A 27,938-nucleotide genomic window follows, 5' to 3' on the forward strand; every position below is an offset into this window, starting at 1 on the left:
CCAGTGTTTTTTAAATAATTTTTTACTATTTGTAAGCTAGCAATTCTGACAATAATACCCTTCAGGCCTAACATGACAATTATAACTCATATATATGAGAGAAAAGGCAACAAGATAGGACAACTGACCCCCCCGATCGTTCCCACAGATAGCTGAGAGCAATGTTTTTGTAACAGTCATCACAAACAGAAAACTATCAGCTAACAAGATTTCTGACAAGATCAATATTTTTTTTAGCTTGTCAAACAGATATAACAAGACACTCTGTATGGTGTATTAAACAGACCAAAAGGAGCAATAAAGAGAAGTTCACTGTTACACACCCTTAAAGAGGAAGTAAACCCTGATGGGTTTACTTTCTCTTTGTCTCTCTGCAAAGGTAAAGCATAATGAGCTACTAGCATCGCCTAGTAGCCCATTATGTGTCACTTACCTGACACAGGAGCCAGCGATGTCACCGCTGTCCCCTGTAGTCCGGAGCACCCATCTTCTTTCGGGTATCGCTGCTCCGGCCACTCACAGTGCCGGAGCAGCGATAACGTCACTCCCACACATGCGCATGGGAGCCGCCACTAACGGCATATCGCCGTTAGCGGGGGCATGCTGCTAACGGCGATAGTGCGCCTGCTTGCCGTTGTCTACAGCGCATTCGCCGTAGACAGCTGTCACTGTCTTTTAGTAAATATCTCCTAAACCGTGTAGGTTTAGGAGATATTTATTGAACCTACAGGTAAGCCTTAATCTAGGCTTACCTGTAGGTCAAAGTGGTTTGTAAGGGTTTACAACCACTTTAAAGCTTTAACAGATTACTTTTAAATGATTGGAGTTTAGCTATCCATTCTTATCAAGAGCAGTTCTCATGTTTGTAAATCATTTTCATTCTAAAATGTATCACCATATGACACACAATTTTTCTCCCTTAAAATCAGGTGCAAATAGAGTGTGCGTGTTATACGCCGATATTTTCATTTAGTTGCCTCAGAGGGAAAGGAGGGGGGGGGGGGCGAGTGCTGCCAGATTACATAGAGCGAGGATCTCCTGTTTACTAGGTGGCCTCTGTAATACAAAGTCCTGTCTACTGGACTGGAATTGGACCTGTTCTGTCTATCATACGAGCTGGTCCAGGAGGCGGGACTTCACATTAAGAGGCCACAGAGTAAACCTGCTCTGTGTAATCTGACTTGAGGCTGAAGATGGGCACTGATCAGGCTACAATGGTGAGGCTGCAGATGGGTACTGATCAGGCTGTATTGATGGGCAATGGTGAGGCTGCAGATGGGTATTGATGAGGCTGCAATGGTGAGGCTGCAGATGGGCACTTATCAGGCTGTAAGGGTGAAGCTGCAGATGGGTACTGATCAGGCTGCATTGATGGGCAATGATGATGCTGCAGATGGGTACTTTTCAGGCTGCAATGATGAGGCTGCAGATGGGCAGTGATCAGGCTGCCATGGTGAGGCTGCAGATGGTCACTGATCAGGCTGCATTTATGGGCACTGGTGAGGCTGCAAACGTAGTGATCAGGCTGTATTGATGAGTAGAGGTGAGGCTGCAGGTGGGCACTGATCAGGCTGCATTGATGGACACTGACCCTTATATTGTTTCAAAGTTCTTTATTTAAAATGTATGTTTTTTTTTCCTGAAACTTCCCTCTTAAAATTAAGCTGCATGTAATACACCAATAAGTATTGTAACTTTAAAATGCTACAACTGCATAAAACAAAATCAATTACATTAGCAAATATGAATTCCCAGTTGTCAGTTCCCAGTTTCCCAGTTGTTCTTCACAATTCAGTTAAGTGTTTAAAATATAGGAAAAATGCAGTTTGTTTATCCACAGCTAATATCAAAAACATTTGACATTTTGCCCACAGGACATAAGATTTACTGTCAGATGTATCACATCCTGAACAGCATCTGAAAAATGTATAAAAATAAGAAATTAACATCTGTTGATAAAAAAAAGGACCTTAGGCTATACCTATGTAGAGGAAAGCATAAAACCAGGCTGGTTAAAATAATGTTTTGTAGCATGTAAAGTCATTACCTATGGATGTCCAAATGTACAGGCAAGATCAACAACTGTACAATGTAGCTATGCACAGTTTGCAAAGGATCCTATCAACTTAACTGAGACAACTTCTATTTGTCGTGGATTGCATTAATATATACTGCTCATAAAATTAAAGGAACACTTTTAATCAGAGTATAGCATCAAGTCAATGAAACTCCTGGGATATTGATCTTGTCCGTTAAGTAGCAGAGGGGATTGTTAATCAGTTTCAGCTGCTTTGGTGTTAATGAAATTAACAATTTATGCACTAGATGGGCATCAACGAGACAACCTCCAAACAGAAATGGTTTTACAGGTGGCGGCCACTGATTTTTTTCCCTACTCATCTTTTCTGACTGTTTTTGACTAGTTTTTCATTTGACTAGGGTCCGTGTCACTACTGGTAGCATGAGGTGATACCTGGGCCTTATAGAGGTTGCACAGGCATTCCGACTCCTCCAGGATGGAACATCAATGTGTGCCATTGCCAGAAGGTTTTCTGTGTCTCTCAGCACAGTCTCAAGAGCACGGAGGAGATTCCAGGAGTAAAGCAGTTACTCTAGGAGAGCTGGGCAGGGCCATAGAAGGCCCTTAACCCATTAGCAGGACCAGCATCTGCACCTTTGTGCAAGGAGAAACACTCCCTACAAAATGACCTCCAGCAGACCACTGATATGAAGGTCTCTGACCAAACAATCAGAAATAGACTACATGAGGGTGGCTGAGGGCCCTGTGTCACTGCCCAGCACCATGGAACTTGATTGGCATTTGCCATTAAATACCAAAATTGGCAGGTCTGCCACTTGTGCTCTGTGCTTTTCACAGATGAGAGCAGGTTCACCCCAAGCAAATGTGACAGACGTGAAATAATCTGGAGAAGCCATGAAGAATGTTTTGCTGCCTGTAACATCATTCATTATGCCCGGTTTGGATGTGGGTCAGTGATGGTTTGGGGAGGCATATCTATGGAGGAATGCACAGACTTCTACAGGCTAGACAATGGCACCCTGACTGCCATTGAGTATCGAGATGAAATCGTTTGACCCATTGTCAGACCCTATGCTGGTGCAATAGGTCCTGGGTTCCTCCAGGGGCATGACAATGCCTGGCCTCATGTGGCGAGAGTATTTAGCCAGTTCCTTGAGGATGAGGGAATTGATACCATTGAATGGTCTCCACGCTTGCTTGACCTAAATCCAATGGAACACTTCTGGGACATTATGTTACTTTATGTCCATCCTAAGCCACCAGGTTGGACCTCAGTCTGTTCAGGAGCTCAGTAATGTCCTGGTCCAGATCTGGGAGGAAATACCCCAGTATATATCCATTGTTTCATTAGGAGCATGCCCGAAGTTGTCAGGCATGCATACAAGCACATGGGGGTCATACAAACTACTGACTACCATTTTGAGTTGCTGAAATAACATTTCAACAAAATAGACCTACTTGCTGTATAATTTTTTCACTTTGATTTTCAGGGTGTCTTTGAATTCAGCCCTCTGTAGGTTGATAATTTTTATTTCCATCAAACAAAGTGGCATCCTTTTGTTCCTAATATATTACCCAGTCCATATCAGTACAGATATCCAGCATTTTTTCCCATTGAGATTTGATTTGTTTTCAAAGTGTTCCTTTAATTGTTTTGAGCAGTGTATATTTGGTTCACCTAAAACATCAAAAGCTAAAACATATATAAACATATTAGAAACATGTTTACAGTATAACGTTATATTTTGCAAGCATCTAGGAAAGTGGCTGCTACAGATAAATAACCAATTAGCTGCTAGAATGAAGGGATTGATAAGTATAATAGATTAAAAAATAAAAAAGTTAATGTTTTTAAAAGTGCTAGTATCACAGCAATTCTGCTATTCTTCGATCTATTCAGTTTTGAATATATTAAGCCCTTCAGTTCAGAGTAGAATATGTTTTTAGAGGGGTCCCCATCTCCTATAGCTCTTTGTAAACAGCAATGGAATGCCCACTGTGCTATTTTTTCAGTGTTTTTGGTATATATATAAGTAGTAAGCGATGTCTGTGTCATCTGATGGCACTATACATCTTTTGTAGACTCCAGTTTAGAGATCTTCCTGCCAGGGCTCCTGGCTCTATTCCTGCCTGGGTTTGGGTGTACACTTCTACTTAGGTGCATTCCCACTTTTGCATTCCATATAGTATAAAATAAATATCAGGATCTAACCTGTGAACTGAAGATCACTACTCAAATTCCTGAAACAAGTAAGACTGTAATGCCGCATACACACGACCGGTTTTTCCATCGGTATAAACTCTGAAGGTTTTTCTGATGATGTTCCACTGAAACTCTCTTGTGTACACACGATCACACCAAAGTCCGATCATCGAGAACGTGGCGACGTACAACACATACGATGGGACTAGAAAAAGGAAGTTCAATAGCCAGTAGCCAATAGCCTCCGTCTTGTACTTGCTTCAGAGCATGCACTGTTTTTGGTTCATTGGAATAGCATACAGAAAAGCGGTTTTCCCGATAGGAATTGGTTCCATTGGAAATATTTAAAACATATTCTATTTCTAGGGCCGTCAGAGTTTTAGAAAAAAAAAAGTCCATTGAGGCATACACACGATCGGAATATACGATGAAAAGTTTCCATCTGACTTTTTCTGTCAGACATTCTACTTGTGTGTATGCAGCATTAGATGGCTTATCTCTCCAACATCTTCCAAAATCTGAAATATCAACTTTAGGTGAACACCCCCTTAAAATTGCTTTGTTTTAACTCTCAGACAGATGGCCTCACATTTTCCTATAGCACTCCTTGGGATATGATATCAAATTCATATTTTTCTTGATAAAAGCAAGCTGCCAAGGTCCTGAAGTAGCAAAGCAAGCCATAACATTTCCACCTCCACAGCACAAATAAGGTTCTTGTTCTGAAATGTTGGTATGTACTAAATGTGTCTACTGTGGCCAAACATCTCTACCTTTAATTCATCCGTCCACAGCACATTTCTCTGGTATTTGCCTATATTTTCAATAGCAAATTGTGGTATTGCTCTAATATTCTTTTGGGATAGCAAAGGCCCTTTCCAGATACACATTTAATCCAGTTTAAATTTGTGTAATCCTATTCTAATTGCAGCATGTTCTTTGACACCAACTGCTGCAGGAGTTGACTGCAGATGCCATAGGTATTTTGGAGTTTTTGCAGACTTCTGTTTGCATCAGACAGTTAATTTTTGGGATACATTTTCTGGGCCAGCCAGTCCTGGACTAATTACCAGTCATTTTAATCCTACAGTATATGCCTTGTTGATTATTTTCCTTAAAGTGGAATGATTGATTTCAAATAATATTGTGATCTATTCTAATCTCTTGACAGAAAATACAGTAACTGCTGGTGCAAAGACAATGTATACGTGTAGAATAATAGTAGTAAGGCACATTTAGAACAGTCACTATTGTAGTCCATAAGCAGTTCTAATAAAACTTGAACTTAGAGTCCATGAGTCCATGTAATAAATTAATGGTGGCAGCTATCCTCAGAGAAAGCCAGCTCTGTGGAATGAAGCAAAGGAGGGAAAAACAGGAAGTGCCACCTGAGTATAGTATTATTATAAACAATTTAATTATTAAGATACAAAACACTCACAAGATATAGGCTTAAAAAATGTTAATCTGTAGTGGGATGTCACTCAGGTCTCTCCTAATGTCCTTGCACTGTTTCCACAGGTTGTGGAGGTAAAGGGAGGTCTGTTGTCTGTCCTGTGGCCACCAGGAAGTCCACCAAAACCAGCATGGAACGCACAAAAATTATTTTACCGGAAGTGGGGAGACCGTCCGGGAACACTGCACAGGATTGGCTACATGATGGGAGCACCAGCTCTGTCTACTGGTCTAGCCTGGCCTGGCCATGCAGGTTTTGTTGGTGTTCCTCATGGCCAGAGGACAAACTACAAACCTCCATTTACCTCCACAGCCTGTGGATTCAGTGTGAGGATGTTAGGAGAGACCTGAATGACACCCCCCTGCAGATGAGCATTTTTTTAAACCTATAACTTGTGAGTGTTTTGAATATTGACAATTCAATTGTTTCTACTAATACTACACTCAGATGGCACTTCCTGTCTTTCCCTCCTTTGCCAATATCTTGCCAGACTAAACATCTATCACCCTTTTCTTAAGGACCTTGGATAACCCCTCTGATCTTGGCATGCTGCTACCACATATGTCAAGGGCAAAGAGGACATTAGATAATGTATACCTGAGATTTAGATAAGACAGGCCATATACTCTCTAAGCAGGATAAAATAATTTGCACATTAATTACAATACCCTAATTAGATCATGAGAATTATTAAACCATTAGGAAAAAGCTTGCATTTGTATGTTACAGTCTGAACCTAGAAGCCAGCTGTCATTATTCACTCAATGAGCTGTGTATGAGGAATTCCTCACCCCTCAGCTGACATTAAAAAGAGATGGGGATGCTCATGACATCATTGACCTAATATGGCCACATGTACATATTAGGTCAATGTCCTTATCCTAATATGGTCATGTGACCATATCAGGTCAATGATGTCATGATCCTCCCTGTTTCTTTGCAAATTCAGCTGCAAGACAGGGAATCCCCTGCCCACAGCTTATTGGTGTTTACTTCATGTTTGCACATATTGACCTTATGTTTGTAAAAAGAAACAAAGACATATAATTCAATCAATGGCTGTGTAGATGGTTTCAGTAAGTCTGCTCCCATCCAGTGGTTTCCCTTTTTGTTTTATTCATGGTGGTTAATTTACTAAAAGCAAAAAGGCTTTTCACTTTAAGGGGGATTTGACATTTTTAAGTGGATCTTCTCTTAGCTTAGTAAAACTTTGCTGACTTCTGTCATTCAAGTATGTTCAAGGAAAAATATTATTTTTTCCTTGCACAAGATTGAGTATTTTTTGCAAGTGAATTTTTACTACATTTGCTAAACTAATGGAAATTTCCCTTTCTAAGTAAAAAATGTCCTGGCAAAGTGAACAGCTCATTTGCCTTTAATAAATCAACCCCATGAAAGGGTCATGAACAAATCTATGCTAGAAGATATTAAATGGGATAAAATCCTGGGTACAAAGAACATGGGAGAATAATGGAAGTGTTTTAGGTGCATATTAAATAAAGGTATTGGCCAGTGCATCCCAATGGGAAATACATTTAAAAGAGCTAATAAAAGTCCTGGGTGGCTTAACTCCAACATAACAATGCATATAAAAGCCCATTGTCAGCATTCCAACTTTACAAAGAATGCAACAAGAAATATAAGGGTGCAATCGAGACAGATAAGATAGATTACGAAAGGCACATAGTGGAGGAGAGTAAAAAAAAAAAACAAGAAATTATTTAAGTATATAAATAGTAAGAAAGAGCGGTCAGAACATGTTGGCCCCCATAAAAGATGATGAAGGGAATCTAGTTACAAAAGACGGAGAGATGGCAAAGGTTCTGAATTTATTCTTCTTCTCAGTCATCACAAGGAAATGGGGGGAGTCTGTAACCAAGTCTGCAATGTTTATCTTCATAACACATCAAGCACCCTCATGGCTAACAGAGGATACAATTAGAAGTAGCCTTGAAAAAGTAACAATAATAAGTCACCAGGACGAGTTGGCTTGCACCCGAGGGACCTTAATAAACTCAGGTGATAGCGAGACCATTGTTCCTAATTTTTATGGACAGTCTACTGACTGGAATGGTACCATCTGATTGGAGAAAAGCCAATGTAGCACCAATATTTAAAAAAAGGGCCAATATATATCCCTGGGAACTACAGGCCAGTTATCCTAACGTCAATAGTTTGTAAGCTCTTGGAGGGGCTGTTAAGGGACTATATACAAGATTTTAGTAATAAAAAACTGTGTTATTAGCAGTAATCAGCATGGATTCATGAAGAATTGTTCTTGCCAGACCAATCTATTAACCATCTAGGAAATGGAGGTGAGCTACCATCTATATAAAGGAAGGCCTGCAGAAATGGTGTATCTGGGTTTTGCAAGGCATTCAATACAATTCCCCATAAATGTATACAGCACAAATTAAGGTCTATTGGCATAGACCAAAGGTTGAGTACATGCATTGAAAACTGTCTATGGGGGTGAGTACAGAGGGTGGTGATAAATGAGGAGTAATCAGAATGGTCTGGTGTGGAAAGTGGGGTCCTGTCCTGGGACCAATCCTATTTAACTTTATTCATAAATGATCTGGAGGATGGGATAAACAGCTCAATCTCAGTATTTGCGGACGATACAAAGCTAAGCAGGGCAAAAACGTCTCTATGCAGGATGCGGAAAACTTGCAAGAAGATCTAAACAAATTAACGGGTTGAGCAACTACATGGCAAATGAAGTTCAATGTTAAAAATTTAAAATAATGCATATGAATGCAGATTACTCACTAGGGGGAGAACCTCTAGGGGAATCTAGGATGGAAATGGACCTGGGGTCCTAGTAGATGACAGAATGAGCAATGACATGCAATGCCAGGCTGCTGCAAGCAAGGCCAACAGAATATTGTCATGCATTAAAAAGGTGATTTATTTCAGAGATAAAATGATAATTCTCCCAATCTACAAGACTCTGGTCCAGCTGCACCTATGCCATCCAGTTCTGGGCATCAGTCCTCAGGAGGGATGTGCTGGAACTGGAGAGGGCCCAGAGAAGGGCAACAAAGCTAATAAAGGGACTAGAGCAGGGGCCTCCAAACTATGGCCCTCCAGTTGCTCTGGAACTACAATTCACCATCATGCCTAGTCATGTCTGTGAATGTCAGAGTTTTACAATGCCTTATGGGTCATGTAGTTCAGGAGTACCTGGAAGGCCATAGTTTGGAGATCCCTGGACTATAGGATCTCAGCTATGGGGAAAGACTGCAAGTATTGAACATTGAATTCTCTCTGGAGAGGAGATGCTTGGGAGGGGATATGCTTTCAATGTACAAGTACCGTACTGGTGACCACACAATAGGGAGAAAACTTTTCCTTGTAAGGGAATTTAAAAAGACACACGGCCATTCACTAAAATTCACTAAACAGAAGCGGTTTACCATTAAACTGTGTAGCGGGTTCTTTACTGTTAGCCCTTGTACACACGGTCGGACGGTTTTGTCCGAAACTGGAGTTGTATACACACGGTCAGACAAAGTTGTCGGAAAATCCGATCGTTCGGAACGTGATGACGTTATTTCATTATGATGAGACTACGTTCAGGCAAGTAGCCAATAGCTTTGGTCTCGTAATTTGATCTGAGCATGCGTGGCACTTTGTCTGATCGGAATTCTCTACAAATGACCGGACAAAGTCCAATCGGATCATGTTGTCAGAAAATTTTATAGCCCAGCTCTAAAACTTTGTCGGTCGGATATTCTGACGGAAACAGTCCGATGGAGCCCACACACGGTCGGATTATCTGACAACGCGGTCCGATCGGACATTTTTCCGTTGGAATGTCCGACCGTGTGTACAAGGGCTAAGAGTGGTAAGGCTGTGAAATTCTCTTCCACAAACAGTGGTTTCAGCATAGATAATTTAAAACAAATTATTAGATGGGCACCTAAATGACCACAACATACAGGGGTATCCAATGTACTATTAACATAAAAGCACACATACAGGTTGGACTTGATGGACTTGTGTCTTTTTTCAACCTCACCAACTATATAACTGTGTAACTATGTAACTATGTCAATCAATCTTTATATCTACTTTGTATCGCAAAGTAAAATATCATAGTCAAAGACTTGAAATGAATACCGTTTTAAATTGGAAGACTGTTTTGATGAGGAACCATAATCTCCCTTACAAATTTTATCTCCAAACTTTAGATGATTGTACTGAAGTATATTTTCATGAAGGAGAGCAGACTGTGGCTGGGCATTCATTTTGAATGAAACAAATGACTCCACCAGTGCATGACTTAATCATTGCTTGAAGGCAGTAAGCAGCTACCAAGATAATGTTTTAAAAAGCATTTAAATATGCATAAAAGCCTTACTTAGTCACATGGTTGCAGTTTAGCCAGCTGTATTTTAAGATAAATTAGCTGCTTTTAATTTTACTAACAATTTGCCATATATTTAGGATCAGAAACTGCTTCATTTTCATTGCAAGGAAAAATGGAAAATAAAAATTGTTTCCTTTATTGGAGTTTTTGGCAGGAATAAATGTGCATTGAAATTAAAATTTATGAGATCTAAAATCTATTGTATGAAATGATATAGACTACAAAGGATGAATTATCCTTTTTCTCTTTCCATTTCTATGCACATTTATCTTAAGGTAAACTTTAGATTGTAAAATTCATGCCTGCTACAATGTAAAAACAGCATATATTATCTAACAAAATACATAACAATCATGTTTTAGAGCTGTTTCGTGAATAAGTAATAAAAATAAAGAACAATTCCAGTGAAAACAGTGAGCTGACAATGCTATCCAGCAAACCCTACAACTTGGTTGAAGTTAAATATCTGCAAACAATGAGTGGGTGTGTTTGGGAATAAATCTCATTCATGATAAGCAGAGCTTTTCTGATTACCAGATAACCAATAATAGGGACTGGGGTGAAATGGTGTACTGCCGCTATGTTTAGATGGAAATTAGATGACATAGTAGGTAGACTATGCTCCCTAAATGCATTTAAAAAAAAAATTATTAGAACTTACCTCACTAATGTGAGTACAGTATAATGAAAATCGCAAAGTCATCTTGGTATTCATTGTTATTGACTAAATGGCTACATTTGATATAAAAGGAAAAATACTATGCAAACAACTCTTAAAAGGTTATGATTACTTTGCTTTTGTCACACTTGTCAATTATTTGATTTTTTTTTTGGGGGGGGGGGGGGGGGAATTGTTTTCTCATTAATATTATAGAACATGGCAATACCTGATTTCTGACAGTTGGACATGAATAGTTTTCAACACTTTCTATGAAAACTATGCTTTCTCTAGCATAAAAACATTCTAGAAGACAATGTAAAGTAAAGCAATTGGACTAAGATGGTTGAAAATATACACATGATTACAAAAAATTATCAGCTTCCTGTGCATACATTTGCCAAATTTTGCATATGGCATTTGTAAATACAGTATTGTAGGTGTAGACTTTAAATAATAATCAAACATAAGAGAAAACACTTAATATATGGAAGTTCATTAGTCCTTAGGTGTGGTGGTTGCAATATTTAAATTTTTTGGACCAAGACCATTTTCAATAAATACAGAGAATACCTGGTACCCTGATTACATTACAGATGCGGTGTTATTGTAATTTTCTGAGAGCCGCACTGTAGACAAAAATAGTTTTATTTGTGTAAAATAGTAATCCCACCCCCATGTAATGGACATGAACAAGGGCAGACAAAATAACAGCCTGGCCCGAATGACAACCATGGATCTCTCCATAAATACAGTGGAGAAGTGAATGTAGCCACCCAGGGACAAGAAGTGTGTTATTCACAGGATTACAAGGTGTCAAAAATGTTTTACTGGCACATGAGATCAGTATATGACCCTGTACATACAAAAATGATAGTCTGTGCCATATTCAGTATAGTAATTCAATCTAACTATACCAATATTCAATGAATTCAAATCATTCCATTAATTAGATTCAATATCCCATAACATACAACAGCAATATTCATGCAGAGACTAACAGATTGATGAACAGGTTGGGGGATAAATGCCTATATGACTGTTTATTCAAAATCTGGGCCCAGAGACAAATCCCTCCAACAAAGGCTTGTAGTAAATCATCTCATTAAGGCCAGGAAAGGTAGTTGTATTGAGTCTAAAAATCCAACGCTGCTCTCGCTGCAAGAGTGTCTTGTTCCAGTCACTGCCTCTAAGGCCTGGGTTAACTTGATCCAATATTAAAAATTTAATCCGTGGGAGCAGGCCGCCATGGAAATGGGTAAGATGCTGTCCCAAAGGCAGATCTGGATTGTATGCTTGAATACTACGGATATGCCGGTATGCTCTCTACCAAAATTCAATTTTGTTATTTACAATGTAAAAGTGAATACACAACGCCTTGAGTACGACAATTGGCAAATGTCTAGGAACAAAGCGAATTCTATTTGGAAGATCTGGGTGTGTAGAGGTGTTCATGTATTAACAGTACCCAGATTCCCCACAGCTAAAGGTGCAATGCCTTTTACAGGGATCCCTCCCACCTTGTTTTAACTAACTCAAGACCAATTTGTCTCTCAGAGATCTAGCTTTCCAGAATGTGAAAGCTGGACATTCAGGTACACAGGATCCAGCTATAGGGTCAAGTGTTAGGATGTGCCTATATTTGTTTATGATAAAACTTTCCTGCTGGTTGGAAAAATGGATGATGATTCTTAAATAATTGGTATTAGATGAATTAATGCATTTTAGTTTTGTATAACAATTCTTGCCTATTTCTAATAGTAGCTTTTTTTAAAAGCTCGCTTAAGGCACTTATTAGAGTACCCGCAGGCTTGCAGTTTCACTTTAAGTTTATCTGCTCCCTCATTTGAATGTGATGTGATCTGAGCAAATTCTTCTATTGCGTAGATACTGCCCAAAAGGAATTGCATTGACCAGACTAGGTAAAAGCTAGTGGCATGCAAGATGCCATTTCCAATGGTGGGTTTATGATAGAGACTGAGATTAAAGGTATTAATATTCAGACGCTGCAAAAAAGTATGTAGCAGCTCATTGGAGCCATTCCAGACCAGTAAAATATTGTGGATAAAAAGTAAGTCCAAATCATCCGAGGTACTTATCATACGTTCCCACTTCCCCAGGTACAGATTGGCATAGGATGGGGCACAACAAGTCCCCATTGCTACCCCCTGCACGTGGAGGAAGTGGGAACAGTTGAAAGTAAAATAATTGTGATATAGGACAAAGCCTAGTGCATCAATAATGAAATTGTTAAAATTATGATCAAAACAACCTTTTTCTGATAGAACTAGTTGGATACAGGCCAGGTATTGTTCGGAATAGAGCTATATAGGGGCTCAACATCGATGGCTGCAAGAATCACACTACTTGGAACCTGCAGACCATCAATGTTTTGAAGGAGATGGATAGTGTCCCGTATATAGCTCGGAATACTCAGAACATGAGGGCGTAAATGACCATCAATGAATTTACTAAGGTTCTCAGTCAGAGAGCCATTGTCAGATATGATGGGCTGGCCCGATGAGTGCAACATACTTTTGTGCAGTTTGAGTAGTGCATAAAAAGTCGGTGTGCGTGGAAAGGGGATGGGGATAAATTCCCATTCGGAGTGTAATAGAATGCAGAGTCTACTAGTTGATAAATTCTTGTTGGAATCAATAGTTGACATGAGAATACCAGGATTTATTGTTAAGGTTTTTCATACACATGTAGATGTATTTGGTCATTATTGAAAACCACTATATTGGCCCCCTTATTGGAGTACCTATCAGTCAGGCAACATGGAAGGCTGGAAACCATAGTTCGCCATAAATGGGGACAATCGGGAAGCATAATTCATGGCACTATTGTGAGCAAACGTAAGAGGTCTGATGAGTTGTTATGATGGTCAGAAATATAGCAATGTAGGAATTGCTCCAAGGACTGATTGTCTCGTTCTGCAGCCCCATTAGACTGCAGGGGATACACAGAGGAGAAAGCAATCTGAATTCCCAGCTGTGCACAAAAGGCTTGCCAGAACCAGAACACAAGCTGACTACCCCTATCTGAGACAATCACCTTGGGTAGCACATGTAAGCGAAAGGTCTCCCGAGCAAAAATGGAAGCCAGTTCCTTAGAAGTGGGCAACTTCTTAAGTGGAATACAATGAGATATTTTTGAGAAGCGGTCAACCATCATAAGGATAACTGTGTTGCCCTGGGAGTTGGGTAACTCCACAATGAAATCCATAGACAGGTGGACCAGGGCCTCTCTCCATTGGGTATGGGATGTAGGAGGCCCACTGGAAGGTGTCGTGGTGTCTTACAACAGTTATATCAGCACGTAGACTAGGCCAACAGAATTGTAGGGACGTGGCCCAAACGAGTTGATTCTTCCCAGGGTGGCCAGCAGCCTTGGGAGAATGGAACAGAGAATCTTCGGATCGGCAGCACACCCACACAGAAAGTGCAGTATAAAGTCTTTATTGAAGCATAAATATTATTATTAAAAGCACTGGATGGGTACTAGCAGGAGAAATGCAGATTGTTCCCCCTGCCAGTGGCAGGGCGTGTACCCGACCTCACATAAGCAACATTGCAGTGTTAGCGATTGCATCACCTGTGTCTTTTTCTCTAGCCTTGGGAGAATGGTAAGTCTGGAGCATGGCAGTACAGAGACTCTCTGGGACAAAGCATCGGTCACAAGGTTTCTCAGGAGGAGCATGGACCTGAGCAGCAAGAATTTTGTCACCCAAAGAGAAGTTAGACTGGTGCGAACCGTAGCCAGAATACCATCAGGAGAAATCACAGGAACCGGAACTGACTCCATCTTGGAAGAAGAGGAAAATTGTCGTGACAAAGCGTCAGCCCTTATATTCTTGGTATCGGGAAAGAATGAGAAAATGTGATTGAAACTAGACAAGAAAAGAGCCTATTGCGCCCTTCTGGGAGAAAGGCGTTTAGCCTCAGACAAGAATGTGAGATTCTTATGGTCAGTAAGAATGAGAACTGGCACAGTGGCACCTTCAAGGAGATGTCTCCATTCTTTCAGGGCTAAAATGATTGCTAACAGCTCTCTGTCACTAATCTCATAACTGTACTTCGTAGGTGACGATTTCTTGGAAAAGTAGCCACGAGGTTGCATAGAGCACTCAGAGGTAGGACATTGAGACGGAAGGGTGCCAACTCCAGTCTCAGAAGCATCAACCTCAAGGATAAAAGGTAATGTAGGATCAACATGTGCCAACACAGAAGCAGAAACAAAGGCAGCCTTAAGACTTTTAAAGGCCCTTTGGGTTACCGTCCTTTCTGGTCATATTAGTCATGGGCTTGACCAGAGACAAGAAGTTACCAATAAACTTCTGATAATAGTTGACAAAGCCAAGAAAACACAGAGTAGGACATTAACCCATAGGTCAGGGCCACTGTAGGGCTGCTGAGTTTCTCTGGGTCCATCGAAAAGCAGTGGAAAGGACATAACCTAGGAATTTAACCTGTTCATGATGGAATTCGCACTTCTCAAATTTACAATAGAGATTGTTCTCTCATAGTTTCTGAAGCACATGACAAACATCTGTGTGTGGTGGCTCCCCAGGGACTTGGAAAATATGAGGATATCATCGAAATAAACCACCACACATAACTGCAATAAATCTTGGAGGACATCATTAATAAATTCCTAGAAAACTGCTGGAGCATTACAAAGGCCAAAAGGCATTACAAGGTACTCATAATGGCCTGTTCTGGTATTAGACGCAGTTATTCACTCATCAAATCAAGCTTCATTAAACCATTGTGGCCTTGAGGCGGTCAAATAAATCCATAATCAATGGAATCAGCATTCTTAATTGTGAAATGATTGAGACCCCTATAATCAATACAAGGTCTCAGTTCACCACTCTTCTTCTTCAAAAGGAAACCAGCACCAGCAGGAGAGTGGGAATTGCAGATGAAACCTTGAGAAAGTGCATCTGCAACATACGCCTCCATGGCCTTATCCTCCAAGACCGACAAAGGGTAAACACGGCCACAAGAGGGTATGGTACTAGGTTGAAGGTCAATTGCGCAATCATATGACCAATGTGGATGCAAACTTCTGGCTTGACCTTTGTCTAAGACATTGCTAAAATCACGGTACTCCTCTGGCAGGGAGGAAAGTGAAGAGGTGCACAGGACCTTGGCTACCTTCTGGAAGCATGTCGTACTGCATTGTGGCGACCAGGAGAGAACCTCAGCATGGATCTAATTAAAAGAGGGGTTGTGCCTCTGTAACAAAGGATAACCAATAACCAGCTGAAACTTAGGTGAAGAAATAGCTTGGAATTGGATTATCTCATGGTGAAGAGCCCCTATGACCATGGACAATGGAACAGTCTCATGAGTCACATGGGCAGGCTATAGAGGTCTCCCATCAAGAGCCTCAATAACAATATTCAAAATTTAATAGACAAGTTAAAAAAACATTCCCCCGCCGGGATGCTCACATGTGTAAGGTGAGTCAGTGCACCGTACTTCATAAACAGTATAGGTATGGTTTTCCAATGTTGAACAGAGTGGTACCATTTTTTCATGCGCTTCTGAGATCATTGCATTGAGGATACTACTGATCCAGTGTAACAGCTGAGAACCCTATAGTGGTTCATATGCGTGTTTTGACTCTGAGGTGAGCTTATTACCATAAGGGGTTCCCAGATTTCACCTATGCTTGATTCAGAGCCACAGTTGGATGCAACAAGCATGTCAATAGTATGATCACTGGAGATCACGTCACCTACATCTAGTCTCACATGATTCAATTTTGATATCACAAAACCTACTTTGCTTCTGTCCGTGAGAAACGCCTGGGGCAGCATCTCAAAGTATATCGCAACCTGGTGGAGAAACCCTCTGCATTGGACTAGATTGCCCCCAAATAACTGGGGAAGCAGAGCGGAACCAGACATACCTCTTATAGAGGTAATATTTAATGGGAGTGCCTGCCCAGAGACTGGAGCAGCAGCAGGGACGGACTGCAACACAGGTTTTTTTTTCCCAGAGCATTTGTAACGCCATGGCAAACTGATGCATGTAAAAAATGCAAAAAATATTACCAACAAGTGAATTGACTGAATCTTCTGAATTAATGGCCTTCGCCTACTGTCAGAAACCATGAATCAGACTGAGACAGAAGTACAGTGAAATCACACTTGTTTAATAATAATAAATAAAGTAAACAGAGTAAACGTAGTCAAAACATAGCCAGAGTTCAAGAACCAGAACGGATAGTCAGACAAGTCAAAACGTCAGGGAGTCAGAGAGGAGCATAGTAGAACAGCAAGCAGGATCTGGAGCTAGAAGGAATGTCAGCCAAGCAAGTCTTTAACAGGAACATAGTAGAGCGTCTCTAGAGATGTGACCAAGGCGAAGGCAGAGATCATCTGGACTGGACGGCTTAAGTAGGCAGGACTGACTAGCAGGATATTATCAACAAATGAGTCACTGTGGAGAGATAGGAGCTGGCAATAAGCCAACAGCTGAGCAACCAGCTTTGAGTAGGAAGGACTGAGCATAGCCCTGACAACCCACAAATGTTAAAGCCATAGGTATGTGTACTTACATACATGTGGTCCACTCTATTGAGCGTCCATTTATTTTGTGCATTAGTCCATGATACTATACCCTTGTTTTAATTTTTTATTCATATCAGTGTTGGTTTGTCCTCTTTTACCACTCCGGCCCCCCTTTGGGAGGCAGTTCTCAGAAGAAGGAAAGTTCCATATGGACATGGTTCATTTCTACCTTGCTCTGGCTTGTTTGACGCTAATTGAGTGTTTCCCTCTTTCTGTGTTGAGCTTATGATCTCCAAGTATATATTTTGCATTTCAAATTATGTTTTTATCTGAAAGCCAGTTGTCACTGGAACAGGTGTCCCCATTGGAAGGCATATCCTCATTCCTTTTTCTTTGACAACTCACTATTACAGTTGTTATTGGAGTATGTGCTACAATTGGAAGAATTATCCTCACCTCATGTGTTGATAACCAATTTATGCATGTGTCATTGGAACAGGTGTCTCCATCAAAAGACATAACAATCACCTTTTGTTCTGTTGACAATCTTTCTTTACAGTTGTCACTAGAACAGTTGCCCCATTGAAAGGCATAACCTCACCTTTAGTTTTGGTGACAAGCCAATTTTACAGTTGTCATCAGAGCAGATGCCCCATTGGAAGGCATACAACTCTAAATTTTGGATTTTCCCCTTTTTGTCATAGTGACAAAAGCCACCAGAACAACTAGAGATGGCAAATCTCTCATAGATAGCATTAATAACTTGGCAGAGTTGAATCCTTCCACACTCCATTCAAAGCAAAACATTTAGTTTTGCCTTAATATAAACATTTGTGTGACCACTCACTCGCTATTATTCTTTTTAATAATAAATACAAGCATATACCATGATTGTTATGACAAAACAACACTTGGAAAAAATGCTAGCTTTCTCATTTTTATGCTCAGTTGCCCACCACCAACTTCATCTTCTTTCATTAGAAAATTAGTTGTTTGAACAAAATCAGTTACTGAATCTTACATTGTACCACGGCTCAATAGAAAGCGTATCATTTGCATACCTCAAGATGAATCATTGTATTTGTATGATTTGTTATTGACCCATTGTCAGTTGTCACAGAACAACCAGGCACTTCACATGGAGAAAGGAAGGTTTACAGATTTAAAATGGAAAGGGGCTTCTCAAATCCACTAGTCCAGAGATGTTGGGATGTTGTCCTTGTCCCTATAAACACGAGGATAAGGTCCTTTGCCAGAAAGACCTCCCTTCAAGGTACCCTCCTTATGTTAAGGGCATGTGGCCTGGTATTACTAGCTGATTTGTTGCACCCCTGTCCTGACAGCCAGGCTATCTGCTTTGATCTGGTATGATGTTTGGGAGAAACATGAAAAAGTTGCTGCATAGGTAATAAAATGTGTCACATATTACTAGCATTTTGTTTTATCTACATCATCTGGCTTACCATACAATCTTCTGCAAATACATTATGTTTTCTTTGATTTTTCTGATCGGGACTCCTGTTACTGGACATGGCCAACACTTTGGATGGTGAAAGGTATTATCGACTGACTTTGATCACATGGCCTTGATCTGGCACTGAGTGTTCTTTTACTACAGAGCTCTGTTGGATTGGCATCATTATATATTTGGATGACGCATGCTATACCCATATTTTGCATCAGAAGACTGTCCTGCATATGGTCGCTTCATTAATTCAGTGTGCGTTCCTATATTACTGCTGCAACAAACTGATTGTCATGCATCATCACACATCTCAATTACATATCTTTGAGTCCATGTGAATCACTGATTTATCTAGTTTAAATAATCTAGCTTAATGTACTGTATATGTGTAGCATAAATAGCAATGCTGGACTTTTATGTTCATTTTTGTATATTTGTAAGTGTGACTCTTTTACTGAATATCTTGGAGGGTGCCTCTATAGGTACTTATTATCCACCCATATAGGGATATGCAAAACATATTAGGGGCCCATTTTTATGGGCCTTGTCCTGTGGGATCCAAAAGCCAAGTGAGCCATTTAAAGGAATTCCACTATATAAAAACCTGGTGTATCTGGTTACTACTATAGCCTTATTTTCTATCCTGGGACTACCATCTGTGCGATATCTTGTTCCATTGTGGCTTCTTAATTTATTAAGTTTATTACGTTTATTATGTTTTCTCTAGGCATTGTCTGTGTTTAATTAATTAAATCAGAATTGCATTATCTCATTATATGGCTTCAATGCAATGTTGTATTCTTAGTTTGTGTGATTCTCTTTTGAGAAGAACCCATGAGTGGTCCATGATGCTTTTTTGCATTTTATAAATTTGTATTCAATGCAACTTGTTACGTTGAATGTTTTTATAGGGTAAAGTTTTTTTTTGCCTGTTTATCTTTATATATTTTGATTATTATCATTTTTGTATATTTTTTGATGGATGTATAATTCTACTCATCAGTTCCTTCCAGGTTATGTGATTATTTTAATTGATTGTATTCATGGGTAAGGGTTTTGGAGAGTAGTTATGCAAATAAAGATATATATCTTCAACAAAACGATTCTTCTTTTTCACTCTTTTGTTTGTATATGAATTGATTTGCACTTGATAGTTCTCATAGCTCTGTATATATTGTTGAATTCTTTTTTTTTTTTTTGCACAGTTATTGGATGTTATGGTATACCATAACAACCAATGACTGGCTGTAGTGACCAATGATGTCATTGCTTCGGCTGGTGGGTAAGTTGGCTATTTAGTTCACCCAAACAGCGACCAGCCAGATGTTGTGGCAAACCCTGTGGCACCATGAGCTTAAGCCCTATCCCTAATGGTAGCTCATTATTAGTGTATCTTACATTTTAGGGCTAGGGTTATTGAGGAAAAATAGAAAAAGGCATACCTGATATTCATTGCTATCTTTTCTTTACTCCTTCCTGATAGTCCTACTTTTTTCTTTTCCCTTGTTAACCCCTAAATAAATGGGCAAACAAAATCACAACCAAATAGTAAGGAGATCATTTGTGGTTTTGCACATCTGTATAACATTTTTGTCTATTTATTTACTCAATATCCACCTGTAAGGTAATCAGATGTTTCTCTCTATATCTTAATTACATCTTAAAGCGGAGGTCCACCCTAAAGTGGACCTTCCGCTCATTGGAACCCTCCCCCCCTCCGGCTCCACAGTTGACACCTTTCAGGGGGGAGGGGGTGCAGGTACCTGTACAGTACAGGTACCTGCACCCACTTCCGGCGTAGATTCTGCAGAAGGTATGCCCCTCTCTGCAGAATCTACGCCCCTTTCTAAAGGTCCCCCGCTGCCTGCTGTGAAACACATGGATCCCCGAGACAGCAGGGACCATCCTTATTGCGCAGCGCGGCTCGCGCATGCGCAATAGAGAACCGGGAAATTAAGCCGAAAGGCTCCACTTCCTGATTCCCATACCCAAGATGGCGGTGGCAGCACCCGAGAGACGATTGAGAGATCGGCTTTGGGTGCCGACATTGCGGGCGCGCTGGGCGGGTAAGTGTCATTATTTTAAAAGTCAGCAGCTGCAGTATTTGCTTTAACATCCTGTTTTCATATTTGTGCTTTAGTATTTTAGTCTTTTTATACTCTTTGTGAGTATTGCCTTTCAGTAAAATATTAAAACCCTACGCTTATTTCAGATATTCTTTTTATTTCAATAGTATGTTTTTTTAAATTATGAGATAAAGTTTTTCTGTTTGGTACTGAATATAATTAGTCCATTTTCTGCTTGCATATCCTGAGTAATGCAATTACTTTCAAGCACCATATACAATACTCTACTTCTGTTAATTCTGACATTAGAAATAGATGATTCATTAATTTACTTGAATGTGTAATACTCCAATACACATCTTTATATGAACCGCATATACTGTTGATAAATGCAGTGCAAATAATTTTATAATATTTGCTTTAGTGGTGTTGTATCAGACTGTGGGGAAATTAAGTAACTTATATAAGATATTTCTTGTCTCCAACAGGAATACCAAATAGACATATTTTTTGCTCAAACATGGATCGACAGTCGTCTCAGGTTTAATAGCACCATGAAGATTTTAACCCTCAACAGCAATATGGTTGGATTAATTTGGATTCCAGATACTATTTTTAGGAACTCTAAAACGGCAGAAGCTCATTGGATTACAACTCCCAATCAACTTCTTCGAATATGGAATGATGGCAAAATTTTGTATACATTAAGGTATGCCAGTATCTTTAGTTACTATTAACACTTCATTTGTCATTACTTGACCAGTATAAGTTTACAATTCAATTTTTAACAAATCGTTTACTAAAGTCAATGACAATTAATTCAAGTATACTTTTTAGTAGGGTTATAATAAAAACAAATGAATTACATTAATTTAACTAAATTAAGTAAAAATTAAAACCTTTTAGCCGGTTTCCGACCAGCGCACGCCGATGTACGTCGGCAGACTGGCATGGGAAGGCAAATGAGCGTACCTGTACGTCCCTTTAAATTTGCCGCTGTGCTGGTCAGGACCCCCATGAGTCCTGCCACGGGTCCCGCAGACTCGATCGCCGCAGGCATACGAGTCGCGATCATCTCTGTTGTAAACAGCATCTCCCCGTTCTGCCTAGTAACTAGTGACGATGATCTCTGCTCCATGTGATTGGAGCAGAGATCAGTGTTCACTAAATTAAAGCCCAGCCCCCAACAGTTAGTAACACACCCCTAAGAACACTTAACCCCTACACTGCCACCCACTGGTTAACCCCTTCACTGCCAGTGTCATTTACACAGGAATCACTGCATTTATATAGCAGTGATTGCTGTATAAATGACAATGGTCCCAAAAATGTCCGATGTATCCGCCATAATGTCGCAGTCTCAATAAAAATTGCTGATTGCCACCATTACTAGTAAAAAAATAAATTCTTAATAAAAATGCCATAAAACTATCCCCTATTTTGGAAAACGCTATTACTTTTGCGCAAACCAATCAATAATCGCTTATTGTGATTTTTTTACCAAAAATATGTAGAAGAATACGTATCAGCCTAAACTGAGGGAAAAAAAGTTTTTTTTATATATTTTGGGGGAATATTTATTTTAACAAAAAGTAAAAAATAATGCATTTTTTTCAAAATTGTCGCTCTATTTTTGTTTATAGTGCAAAAAATAAAAACTGCAGGGGTGATCAAATACCTCCAAAAGAAATCTCTATTTGTGGGAAAAAAAGGACGTCAATTTTGTTTGGGAGCCATGTCGCATGATCGCGCAATTGTCAGTTAAAGCGACGCAGTGCCGAATCGCAAAAAGTGGTCTGGTCTTTGACCAGCAAAATGGTCCGGGGCTGAAGTGGTTAAAAAGTTGTGATTCCACTTGTGAAATTGGCCATACATGGTACAAGTTTTTTTGTTCAGCCAGTCGACTGGATTAAAAAAATTATAATGATTTCCCCTTCCACATATTCACTGTATCATTATATTCTGACAATGGGACCTCCCCGCCACTAGAATATACTGATCAGTGCTACATCCTATTGACTGTATGTGGTGATCAAGTGAACATTTTTAGGACTGTTCATAAGAAGTTGGCTGATAGATAGACTTCTCATATATGAGAATGGCCATACATGGATAAAAAATTGTCCAGTTCTTGCTGAAACGTAGTCATATACTATAGAATAAAAGATGATCAAACTTGTAAAAATCTGCTGTCATTGGCAGATTGCCCCCTAGGCAGAGTTTAGGCCATAGGCAAATCGGAAGACCTTTTCCTTTGGATATTGCATATTGTTTCCCATCAAACTTAGACATATATTAACCTCATGTTAGATTAATAAGAGCCGGTTCACACAGCGGGCGATGCGAGGCGACACGACTCGTATGCCTCGCTCTCGCAAGTCGCCCCCGTTCTGTACAATGGAACCGTTCTGAGAGGAGCGACTTGAGTCGCTCCGACTCAGAAAAAAGGTTCCTGTACTACTTTTGGGCGACCTCGGGGCGACTTGCATTGACTTCTATACAGAAGTCATCTGCAAGTTGCCACTGAGGTCGCGGCAGGTCGCGGCGAGGCAAGTCGGAGTCGCCTCGCCTCGCCTGCAGTGTGAACCGGCCCTAACACAATGTCACAGTGTCCTAATCAATGTTAGGACAGCAGAACAATAAAAGGTTCTGTCTGAAAGCAATGACTCCAGCAGAGACATTTGTTGCCAATAGTTAAAGCATATCTAAAGACACAAGTTCATGACATCAGTGGGGAAGAAATAGCAACCTTGTCAGGTTTGTATTGCAGTCTGTGTCATCACTGAGGTGATTCACTATCTCTATTATAATAACTAGATAACTAGAGATGGGCTGAACAATCCCCTGTTTGGAACGTGGCAGAACTTTCGAACATTACAAAAGTTTGGAGCCAAACTACAAACTCCATTAAAGTCGATGGGACCCAAACTGGAATAACTGACAATTTTAAAGGCGTATATGCAAGTTATTGGGCATACAAAGGGTATGGGGGTCCGAGTACTGCCCTGGAGAACATGTATCAATGAAAAAAACATTTTTTTTATCTTTTTTAAATGAGCAGTGATTTTATGATGCTTAAAGTGAAGCAATAGACATCAAAAAAAATACTTTAAATATAGCGCCTGGGGGTTCCTGTAAAGTGGTGCATCTGTACCATGTATAGAACCTGCTGCTGTAAAAATGTAATTTATCAAGAAAAAAAAATGACATTTTCCCCACAAGCTCTTTATTTTGTAAACAACGGCTTGGAGGGCCAGTCTGTCTGATGAGGCCACAATTTAGAGCATTTGGAACAAGATCTGAGATTTTTTCTGGTGTCTGTTTTGCAGACTTTGGATAGAAGTAACAGGTGCAGAAAAATTGGGCTTTGAGTGTCGGTGGTGCCTCCACACCATAACCCTATAGAGGTACCGTTGATGAAAGCAAGAATTGGCCTTGCTGTAAAAAAATTTAATTATAAGCACCTGTCAAACAGAAAAATTGATCCTTGGGTGTTAATTGTGCCCATAAAACATATACTAATAATCTTCTTTCAGATAAAGTCAATTCCCACAAAGCTAGGCAGCCTAGACAGTCTTGCAAAGATTCCAAAATCCGACAACACTTAATCAGCAACATTGGCATCTGTGGCTTGATGGCTGCTGCTAATCAATGAATGATTCATTTTGATAAATGTCAGTCGGTCAATGTAGTTTGTGGACAGACAAATTTTATCTGTCACAAAATCTCCGGCATCACTGCATGCCTGTTTGGAAAGCATGCTGGATGCAGAACTGCTTAGAAGTTCAATTGCATACTGGGCAAGTTCTGGCCAGCGATCTATTCTCAGTACCCAGTAACCCAGTGGCTCATTCCCCCCTAAAAATTCTCCCACCCTATGATGCAGTTGCTGTCAATGGGATGTGGAAGCTGACAGCCCTGGGCACCAAGGACTAAAAATTTTTTGAAATGTGGCTGCCTTCTCCATTGTCCCTCATTTGACCAACAGAGGCCTCAATGCTAGCTTTTCCATGAGACTATAACCTACCAGAGTCTGGAAAGCCATTACATAAACTCTTCTTTAAGGTGTCCTCAAGATATTTAACCTTCTGCTCCCTCTGTGGGACAGGATGATATAATAATGATTAGGGATAACCCCCGGTTTGGTTCACAACATAACACCTCGAACAGGCAAAAAGTTCTAGTGAACGTGCAAACCCTATTAAAGTCTATGGGACACAAACATCAAGTCCCAAGAGTCCTCATTTTATAGGCTTATATGCAAGTTGTTTCCATAAAAAGTGTATGGGGACCCAGGTACTGCCCTAAGAGACACGTATCAATGCAAAAAAAGTTTTTAAAACAATTGTTTTTTCAGGAGCAGTGATTTTAATGATGCTTAAAGTGAAACAATAAAAATGAAATATTCCTTTAAATATCGGGGGTCCCCTTAGTCTGCCTGAAAAGTGGTACATATGTGCGATGTGTAGAACATGCTGCAGTAATAATGGCATTTCTAAAGTTAAAAATGGCATTTAAACTTGCTTGCGGCTGTAATGGATTGCCAGATTTCGGCAATATAGATGAAAACAGCGTGGGGTCCCCCCCCAGTCCATACCCGGCCCTTCAGGTCTGGTATGGATTTTAAGGGGAACTCCACACCAAAATGTTAAAAAAAATTGTTGTGGGGTCCCCCCAAAATCCATACTATATCCTTATCCCAACATGCAGCCTGGAGGTCAAGATAGGGTGAGGATGAACCAGTGCCCCCTTCCTGAACATACCAGACCACATGTCCTCAACAAGAGGAGTGGGTACTTTGGGTCAGGGGGGCTCTGCACCCGACACCCTAAAGCACCTTGTGTTGATGGGGACAAGGGCGGGTGGTTGTTAGGTCTGTGGGTTGGGGGCTTATCAGAATCTGGAAGCCCCCTTTAGCAAGGTGTATTCACCTAAAAAAGAGTCAAAAAGTAAAAACCACAAAAGACAGTTTTTGACAATTCTTTTAATAACTTTTTTTCTTTTCTATTTTCTTTTCTATTATAAAATTTAGCAAATAGGTAATTTTTGTTTATAAATTTGGGCCAAAAGTTATACTACTATGTATCTTTGGTAAAAAATAACCCAAATTAGTTGATATTGTTTAGTCTGTGTGAAAGTTAGAGTCTACAAACTTTCAGGAGTTTGAAAGCTGCTGATCCAGGACTGAATAATTTTGATAAATGTCAGCTTATCAATGTAGCCTGTGGATAGGCACACTCTTTGATCCATCACAAATCCTCCAGCGGCACTGAATGTCCATTCAGAAAGCATGCTGGATGCAGGATAGGCCAGTAGCTCCATTGCATATTGAACAAGTTCTGGCGAGTGGTCCATCCTCAAGATCCAGTAACCCAGTGGATGCTCAGTTGGAAAGGTCTCCAAGTCTGCTCTTGCTCCTAGATATTCACCTATACTGCACTTTATAATGGAGACACCACTGATGATTGCTTAAACCTAACAGCCCTGAGGACTAAGGAATTAAGAATAATGGCATCGGTGAGCCGGCCTCCTTCTCCACCACACTTCCTCTGACTGAACAAAGCCTCAGAAACACGTTGTTTAGGTAACCTCCCAGGGTCTGAAAAGGCATTACACAATTTTTTCTTCAATGCATCCTGAAGATGTTTCATCCTCTACTCTCTCTGCGAAGGCAGGATGAGCTCTGCAACTTTACCCTTGTAATGATCAAGAAGGGTTGCCAGCAATTAATGATCCCTCTCCTTGATACCATGAATCCTCAGGTCCTTTCGCAGGCTTTGCAGAATTGCAATGCAGCATAAAGGCTCGTACACATTATAAGAAAATCGGGTGAACATTTTCATCCAAAGTACGATTTTTGTAGTGTGGACACAACTTTCGACAGCCAATTACAAATTTTCTTATAAAATTTTTCTCATACCGGAACAGAACAAACTATTACCGTATAATGTGTACCATTTTTTTTTTTACCCGGGATGTCTACTAGACTTTGGTTTGGACAGATTTAAGTGAGTTATTCCTAAGGCCGCGTACACACGCGGGGACTGTTCGCCCAACTTTGTCCGCTGAACAGTGTTTCGGCGGACAGTCCGCCCGTGTGTGGGCTTTCAGCGGACAGTTTCAGCGAACAGTCTGCTGAACAAAGTTTTTTGGAAATTCCGAAAAACTGTCCGCTGAAACTTGGTTTCAGCGAACAGTCCCCTCGTGTGTAGGCTTGTTCGTCAAACTAAGTTCCGCGCATGCTCAGAAAGGATTTACACGCCGAAAGTTGTAATGCAGTGTATAGGACGTCGTATTTTCCATCCCGTCGTACGTGCCGTTCACGTCATCGCGCACGGTTTCAGCAAACTGTTCGTTCGTCGTGTGTGGGCAAGTCCGTCCATGCTAATTTTGAGCGGACTGTTCGCTGAAACTGTTTGACGGACAAAGTTGAGCGAACAGTCCCCGCGTGTGTACGCGGCCTAAGAATTGCAGGCCTACAATATAAAACTCCAAATTTCAATGCAAAATAATTGTACAGCTTTCAGCACCAAAAATCTGAAATAATCATACCGCCAGGGAGGCTAGAATATTGGCTGCAAGCACTTGTGGCACCCATTTCAATACCATCATTACTCTCAGTGCAGGTTTTTGAGAAGCCTTGAGGTATAGTAAGGGTAGAGATGAGGAGCAAGGATAAGTGTCAGGAAAGAAGTCTGCATTTTTTTTATGATGTGGGTCTTTCAGGTGCTGGTGCCAATGGACTGCATGGCAGTTCGTCATATGTCTTGTCTTGGCCACGCTTGATCTGCTTCAGACAGAGATTGCAAACAGCAATGCTGAGATCTATTGCACATGTGTTGAAAAAAGCCCACACCAATGAACTTTTGGAAGTCAGTGGGGAGTCAGCAGCACCCTGCACATGTGGAGCTCTGTGGAGTGGTGCAGTAGGGTGGCTGCCCTTAAGCTGGTCCCCAGAGGACACCCTGCCTTGTTGGAGTTGTGCCTCTTCCTCATTTTCCTCATCTCTTCTCTCAGACACCCTAGTACAGTCAGTGACCTCATCATCCCCTCCCTCCTCGTCACTTGAGCAAACTTGGCAGTATGCTGCAACTGAGGTAGCATGACTGCTAGTTTCATGGCCTTTCTGTGGCATCCACTCTCTCTAG

At 40.5% G+C, this 27,938-nt stretch overlaps 1 protein-coding gene across 1 annotated transcript in view; it reads left to right on the forward strand.

Moving 5' to 3' along the window:
* GABRG3 (gamma-aminobutyric acid type A receptor subunit gamma3) overlaps positions 1-27,938 on the forward strand; it is a 901,118-nt gene that overhangs the window by 445,623 nt on the left and 427,557 nt on the right. The window contains exon 4 of the mRNA XM_077482776.1: positions 21,279-21,499. Within this exon, the coding sequence (XP_077338902.1) occupies positions 21,279-21,499 (221 nt within the window). The remainder of the gene's footprint in view (positions 1-21,278; positions 21,500-27,938) is intronic.

The sequence above is a fragment of the Lithobates pipiens genome, unplaced genomic scaffold, assembly GCF_037356315.1.
Source record: "Lithobates pipiens isolate NorthernLeopardFrog02 unplaced genomic scaffold, aLitPip1_a1.2 Scaffold_16, whole genome shotgun sequence".
Lineage (NCBI taxonomy): Eukaryota > Metazoa > Chordata > Amphibia > Anura > Ranidae > Lithobates > Lithobates pipiens.